Source organism: Chiloscyllium plagiosum, chromosome 5, assembly GCF_004010195.1.
Source record: "Chiloscyllium plagiosum isolate BGI_BamShark_2017 chromosome 5, ASM401019v2, whole genome shotgun sequence".
Classification (NCBI taxonomy): Eukaryota; Metazoa; Chordata; class Chondrichthyes; order Orectolobiformes; family Hemiscylliidae; genus Chiloscyllium; species Chiloscyllium plagiosum.
The window spans coordinates 6,935,153-6,942,679 of NC_057714.1; the positions used below are offsets into that span (position 1 = coordinate 6,935,153).

General features: G+C 43.8%; 1 protein-coding gene and 1 long non-coding RNA gene across 4 annotated transcripts in view; one reads left to right on the forward strand and one right to left on the reverse strand.

Annotated features, from left to right (window-relative positions):
• Nucleotides 1-7,474, reverse strand: part of LOC122549685 — an 11,144-nt gene extending 3,670 nt beyond the window's left edge. Inside the window, exons 1-2 of the long non-coding RNA XR_006311638.1 lie at nucleotides 7,386-7,474; nucleotides 6,848-6,949 (exon numbers count right to left, since the gene is read on the reverse strand). This is a non-coding gene — a long non-coding RNA (uncharacterized LOC122549685). The remainder of the gene's footprint in view (nucleotides 1-6,847; nucleotides 6,950-7,385) is intronic.
• Nucleotides 7,248-7,527, forward strand: part of jazf1b (JAZF zinc finger 1b) — a 278,266-nt gene continuing 277,986 nt past the window's right edge. For 2 of the 3 annotated variants that reach the window (XM_043689534.1, XM_043689535.1), the window contains exon 1: nucleotides 7,317-7,462. In XM_043689534.1, the coding sequence (XP_043545469.1) occupies nucleotides 7,401-7,462 (62 nt within the window). In that variant the 5' untranslated portion in view covers nucleotides 7,317-7,400. Of the gene's footprint in view, nucleotides 7,463-7,527 lie in introns of all 3 variants that reach the window. The other variant, XM_043689536.1, reaches the window with a different exon arrangement.

The window sequence follows — 7,527 nt, forward strand, 5'->3', positions numbered from 1 at the left end:
GACCTGCCTAGCTCCTTTTCCACCTATCCACTCCACCCTCTCCTCACTGACCTATCACCTTCATCTCCTCCCCCACTCACCTATTGTACTCTATGCTACTTTCTCCCCACCCCGACCCTCCTCTAGCTTATCTCTCCACGCTTCAGGCTCTCTGCCTTTATTCCTGATGAAGGGCTTTTGCCCGAAACGTCGATTTTGCTGCTCGTCAGATGCTGCCTGAATTGCTGTGCTCTCCCAGCACCACTGATCCAGAATCTGGTTTCCAGCATCTGCAGTCATTGTTTTTACCATGGTTGATATGAGGTCAGGTCCATTGATGTTTAAAATTCAGATAGGTGCAGTGGTCCTGAACCAGCACATGGACCACATAAAAACTGAAAGTTCACAAACAATACAGGATCAAAATGTGCCTGGCTCCTCGACAGTTTCTGACTGTTCCAGAACCCGTGGGTTCTCCATGTCCATCAAGCATTGAAGTTACATTGGAGTCCCAAATGGACATAATGGGTGTCACTGTCTTAATGCCTTTGCTGCCTGAAGAGGAGAATGGGCACAATATGCTCTGAGCTACTGTATGTTACATGCTGCCCATCTCAGATGCAAAGTTGGAGGAACCTGATGCAATGGAGAAAGTGAGGTCTGCAGATGCTGGAGATCAGAGCTGAAAATGTGTTGCTGGAAAAGCGCAGCAGGTCAGGCAGCATCCAAATTCTCCTGTTCCCTGGATGCTGCCTGACCTGCTGCGCTTTTGCAGCAACATATTTTCAGCAGTGTCTAAAATGCCTCAGGAGGAGCTGCAAGTAAAAGATCCTGCCTATGTTCCAAGACTCAGTGGGAGAGAGATGTAGTGATTGTAATGAGGTCAGCTCGGTGGACATCATAGAACATGAGTTCCCTGATTAAGGCTGCTAATCTCATCCCCTCAGGAAGCACTGGCTGACAGATAAGAACAGGAGTGTTAGACATCCTGTTTGCTCTGAGAGCTGGATCAGTGTTTATGAGTTTTCACTTGTGAATAAAGGGTTACTTGGTAATACTGGCCTCTGTGAAATTATTTCACATAATTCTTTGTTCTTCTAACAAACATCTCATTTAATTTGATAACAAAGATTCATGTTAATCTTCTCCCAACAGCACCAGTGATCCCCCAATTTCCATTGCTTTGTTTTGAATTTCATTTATTTTTGGCTATAGTTCATTGAGAGATGTGTCAGGGTGGCTCAGAGTTGGAAAGCCCCACAGTGATATTTGAAGACATAATCCAGACTAATGCTTTCTTGCAGCGTTATTGAAACTGTTATGTAAACCATTAAACAGACACTCTGAACTGTCTTCCTGCTCAATTGGACGTGAAAAGTGGGGCAGTTCTTCAAATCCCTTACCCTCAATCCACGTCAGCAGAAAAGGTGAATTAATTATTTATCTCCCTGCTGTTTGCCTTTGCACTGTACAAATAAATGTGTTTACTTGCATAACAATAGCCACAATTCAAAAGTAATTCATAGGCTGTAAAATGCTTTAGAAATGCAAGTTCCTTCTTTTAATTGAACATTGTGTATATTTTTGGTCTCCTTGGTGCTCATTTCCTCCAAAATTTGAAAAATAAATAATGGCTGAAGTTAAACTGGGAAATAATACTTGCCCTCATGTTAACCTCTGGGAGGAAGAGGCTAGCTGTCCGTATACCTGCAGCTGAATGACTTTCAATGATTGTGTCAGTGCTTTCAGTCACCTTTACTGATTCTGTAATATGATTTGAATTTATTTCAGCAACCAAACTGCTGCCAGTCTCACTTTAGAGTTCTTCTCGGACCAAAGGAATATTTAATAACTTATGAACATGGGAGAAAGCACTAACTTGATAAACAACTTCCTGCAATGCTCCTGTACGTGGTAGCAGACATGAGAATTCATGTCAATCCCAAATAATATAAACCCCTCTCAAACATCTGCTCCAGATCAACATGCAAGATTTTATCGACAAAGAGGAGGTAGGGTAAATATGCACAGCACCGATAGTTATTTTCCCTTGCCAAATTCCTATTGCTGACCTGATAAATTTCTGGAGGTAGAAAAAAATAGTCTTATAAGAGTTCAGGTGTCATTATTCACCTTAAATTATTGAATTGGAGATGCCGGTGTTGGACTGGGGTGTACAATCACCTGATGAAGGAGCGTCGCTCCGAAAGCTAGTGTACTTCCAATTAAACCTGTTGGACTATAACCTGGTGTTGTGTGATTTTTAAATTATTGAAAACTGTTATTTTGTTGAATGATAGATATGAGGTAAAGTTTTTGAATGCTGTGATTAGGTAGTGGAAGAAACATTTGTGAGAACCTTTGGCCACTTGATGATGATATGCTGACTGTGCCTTTTTACCTTGATCTTTTTACTCTCTGGTGAAAGTAAGAATTGCCACTAAATCTACAGACTAATCTTGGGAGTAAGGTTGATAATTTTGGTTGATGTATTGCTCTCTGATGCCTGAGTATCTTTGCTTGTGTATGACAATATTTTTAGAAACAAAACCATGGCTAGTTGTATACTCATATCTGTAAAATTAAACTTTGAAATACTCTGTGCTGAATCTTAAATATTTTTTGCCTAAGTCTGAGTTGTGTTCAATTTTTTTTGTAGCATATCTCATTGTAAGGCTTAGTGAGTTCTCTTGCTATATCTTATAAAACTCACCTCTAACCATGTCCCTATGCCATCTCCTATGTCTGATTCCCATCCCATCTGATCACGTGATGCTCACCAAAAAGCAGATATCCTGGAATTTACTGGGTTCCCTTGTGCATGCACTGTCTCTGGACCTGCCCTACTTTTGTTGACATTTGCCTCTGTATGGGAGGCAAGATTATGGCAGCCCTGGTGAATGACTTGGTGCCAACACAGGAATTCCCTCTCACCCCAAGTCCAGTTGAGGACACAAAACCAGACTATGTCAGCCTGTTGCAAGGTTACCACCCAAGTGAAAGCAGGATCAGCCATCTGAAGGAATGCCCAGCACTGTACAAAGAAGATCAATGTCCTTCTTCACTGTGTCACCATCTTCTCTCTGATATCTCACACGCACTCTATCATTGCTACTGTATCCCCTAAAGTTCATGCTGCACAACTCTCAGTGTTGTCTGTAACATCTTCCCTCAATTGCTTTTACTCACCCCAGCCCATTGTACCACTAACCATGCATGCCATCTGCCCTGCTATCTCAATTGTTCAGACTCCCTCTCCACTTGCAGTGACAGTAACAGCTGTGTCACCCACTTTCATCTTCCATAATATGTGCCTCACTCTCATTACATGAGGAAACAGCCCACAATAGTGTAGAAGGAGTCAAGATGGGCATTCACCACTGGAGAGGTTTGGCATGCAAGTAGTGCAGTTTGGTAGCTTCACAAGGTTGACACGTCATTTTCAGATATGCCTGGTGCTGCTCCTAGCATGCCCGCCTGCACTCTCTCCTTGCATCAGGGTTGATTCCTGGCTTGATGGTAATAGTTGAGTGGGGGATAGGCTGGACCATGAGGTTACAGATTTTGCTGGAGTACAATTCAGCTGCTGTTGATGACCCATAGTATCTCATGATGCCAAGTCTTGAGTTGCTAGATCTGTTCAAAGTCTGTCCCATTTAGCTCAGTGATAGTGCCATGCAAGACAATGAAGGTTATTCTCAATGTGAATCCAGGTCTTCATCTCAAGGACTGTGTCGTGGTTGCTCTTATCGATACTGTCATGGACAGATGTGTCTGCAGCTGGCAGGATGAGGTCAAGTCAGTTTTTCCCACTGTTAGTTCCCTCACTACCTCCATTGCCACAGACCTAGTCGAGCATCAATGTCCTTTAGGACCTGACTAACTTGATCTGTAGTACTGCTGCCGAGCCAGTCTTGCTGGTGGACATTGAAATCCCCTACTCAGAGTATATTTTGTGCCCTTGCCATCCTCAGTGCTTCCTCCAAGTGTTGTTCAACATGGAGAAGTACCCATTCATCAACTGAGGGAGGACGGCACGTGGTTTAACCTGAAGCCATGAGAATTCATGGGGTCCAGAGTCAACGACAGGACATATACAACAATGGTGACGGTGGTTCTGTAAGGTGTGATTGCATGAATATGACTAGTCCGTGAGACAGCTCTCTCAGTTTTTGCACTAGCTCCCATGTATTATTGAGGTGGACTTTGCAGGGTTGACAGGGCTGTTTCTGCCATTGGCATATCTGGTACCTTGGTTGATGCCTGGTGATCCATCTGGTTCCATTTCTCTGAGCGTTTGTAGCGATTGGTACAACTGGGTGGCTTGCTAGGCTATTTCAGAGAGCAATTGAGAGTCAACCACATTGCTGTGGGTCTGGAGTCACATGTAGGCCAGACCAGGTGAGGATGGCAGATTTCCTTCCCTGAAGGGCATTAGTGAACTAGATAGATTTCATGGTCATCAGTAGATTCTTAATTCCAGATTTTTAAAAATTCAATTCAAATTTCACCATCTGCCATGGCAGGATTCAAACCTGTATCCCCAGAACATTGTCTGGGTTCTGGATTAACAGTCCAGACTTAGGCAAAACAGTGATAATACCACTGGGCCATAGTCGGTCAAATGCAGCCTTGATGTGAAGGGTTGTCAGTCTCACCACATCTATGGAATTGACCTCTTTTGTTCATGTTTGAACTGGCCTATAATGAGGTCAAGAGCTGAGTAGTCCTGGCAGGATCCAAACTGTCACTGAGCAAGTTATTGCTGAGCAGGTGTACTTGATAGCACTATGCTGACAACTTCCATCATTTTCCTGATGATACAGAGTAGACTGATAAGGTAGCAGTTGGCTGGGTTGGATTGACGTGCTTTTTCTATAGAGCAAGTTTTAATGTTGTGTAGCATCCACAGTGGGTTTCATCTGGGTACATTCTTTTGTGCAAGTGTCATGTTGACTTTTTTTGCAATTAAACCATTTGTGTTAGTTAACTGAAAAGTACTACTTATTACGCCATTACTGTACATATTGATTATGTGGAGCAGTCTGAATCATAGGTCACAGTTTTAAACTGAAAAGGGTAGAGAGTTAAGATTTCTTCAAGCAAGGATATCTGTCTGTTGTGGTAGGCTTGTAATTACTGACATAATTGATGGAGCATGGACTCTAGTGTCAGGAATTCAATATAAGAAGCCCTGAACTTAAGTGGTTCATTTTCAGTGTAAAAGATGTTACAGATTTCCCTGGCATGCAGGTTAATGAACTGAGAATCAGTGGGACTTTTGAATCATCCACATCCTCTGGGGAAGCTGAGGAGTTGTCTTTTTTTCATTTATTCATGGATGAGACATGGGCATTTTTGATTGGGCAGCATTTATTGCCAGCCCCTGGTTGCCCTTCAGAAGGTGGTGATGAGCTGCCTCCTTGAACCACTGCAGTCATATGCTGCAGATAGATCCACAATGTTATTCAGGAGGAAATTCTGGAAGGATGGTGAGTGGTTTGGAGTGGAACTTTGCAGGCGGCGGTGTTCCCATGTATTTCATCTCCTTATCCTTCTAGATAGAAGTAGTTGTGGGTTTGGAAGGCGCTGGCTAAGGATATTTGGTGGATTTCCGCAGTGCCACTTGAAGATTAACACACATTGCAGCTACTGAGTGTTAGCAATGGAGGGTGTGGATATGGTATCAATCAAGCAGACAATTTTGCCCTGGATGGTGGCAACCTGTTGGATCTACACTCATCCAGGCAAGTGGGCAGTATTCCAACACACTTCTGATTTGTGCCTCGGAGATGTTGGACAAGCTTTGGAGAGTCAGGGGGTCAGTTACTAGTTGCAATATTCCTAGCCTCTGACCTGCTTTTGTAGCCACTATATTTATATGGTGAGTCCAGTTGGATGTCTGGTCAATGGCAATGCTTAGATGTTTATAGTGGGAGATCCAATGATGATAACATCTGTGAATGTCAAGGAATGGTTGTTTGATTATCTGTTATTGGAGGTGATCATTGCCTGGCATTTCTGTACTGCAAATGTTACTTACTACTAGTCTCCTTTTCCTGTTGTGAGTTCCACTCTTTTCTGTAGTTGGTTAGAATGCACTGCACCATAATTATATCCAAGATGCTTGAAGAGCTGTATTAAAAGTTTTCCCCAGACCAATCAAGGCACCAGAACTACATTTTAAGCAAGCCAATGGCCTATTCAATAGTCGTACTGGATGTCAAATGGCTGTGGTTGTATCTGTTGTGATCCTGTGATGTGGTTCCACACTGACATTCTCAGCCATGTTTTCAATGGATACCTCATTGTCACCCAGGAGTATCTCGAAAGACTGACCAGTTGTCAAGATACCTGTAATTGCCTAACTACGATTGTACCTTTTAAAAAAAAGTGCCAAACTCAGCAGGTTTGGCAGCATCTGTGAAGCAAGAAACAAAGTTAATGTTTTGAGTCCATTACGGCTCATCTTACGACAACTTGCCAGCTACCTGGGAACTGTGCATGCGTGCAAGATTCCTTTGCAATGGATTACTAAGTGCATGTTGAAGTTGGTGGAATTTCCTTCCATCTAGAAACATGTTGCTGCTGTGACAGTGCCTTCATTGCTACATGGGTACAGCTTATCATACCACTTGAAGGAAGCCTGATAAATTATATCTTTTAAAAAGGGCAATGTTGTTCAATTATTTCAACTGATGACATTAATCCACTGGATAAATCAAAATGATCAGAAACACCAATTTTTATCCTACAAACTAGTACTTTGTTTTGTGGAAAGGTGCATTTTTAGTTCCTTCGTTGGTTCTCCTCTGGATCGTTTAAAAAAGCATCAGCAACATTTCAGGGATGGAGCCTTCATACTTACAGAAACTGCAGGATTTGTCCTTGCTTTTCATCAAGTCCGCGCTCATCTCGGAGACAGAATATGTAATAGAACACGGTTGCAAATCTCTTTGCCACGCGAATTCTGTAAAGGGAAAAAAAAACGCTGCTTAAAATGGGACGGAGGAGCAGAGAGTGGTGAAGGGTTTTGCCAACAAACCGAAAAGTCTCAGGTGAAGTGGAAATTCCGGAGGACTCGGCCAACTTTAATTTCTCTTTTGTAGGCGGCGAACGAGATTAGCACATGGCTTCTGTGTAAAATTAATGATTCGGGGCGGGTGAAAAGAATGTTTTGTTTTGTAACAAGATAACCCCGGTGCAGGGCTGCACGCAAGTGGAGTGAGCGGTCTGGTTTGTGCAGGGTGCTGGAGGTGGGTGTGTGTGTGTCTCTCCTCCCCTCCCCTCCCCTCCCTCACTCCGTGTGCCCGCCCCCGCCCCGCTTCCTCCCTCCCTCCCTCCCGCCGCCTGGACCCATGTAGCACCATGACAGGGATCGCCGCCGCCTCCTTCTTCTCCAATACCTGCCGCTTCGGGGGATGCGGGCTGCAGTTCCCCAGCCTGGGGGAGCTCATCGAGCACATCGAAGACAACCACATCGGTAGGCCGTGAGGAGGAGGGAGAGGGAGAGGGAGAGGGAGGGGGGGGGGTGCAGGGGTTGAACGG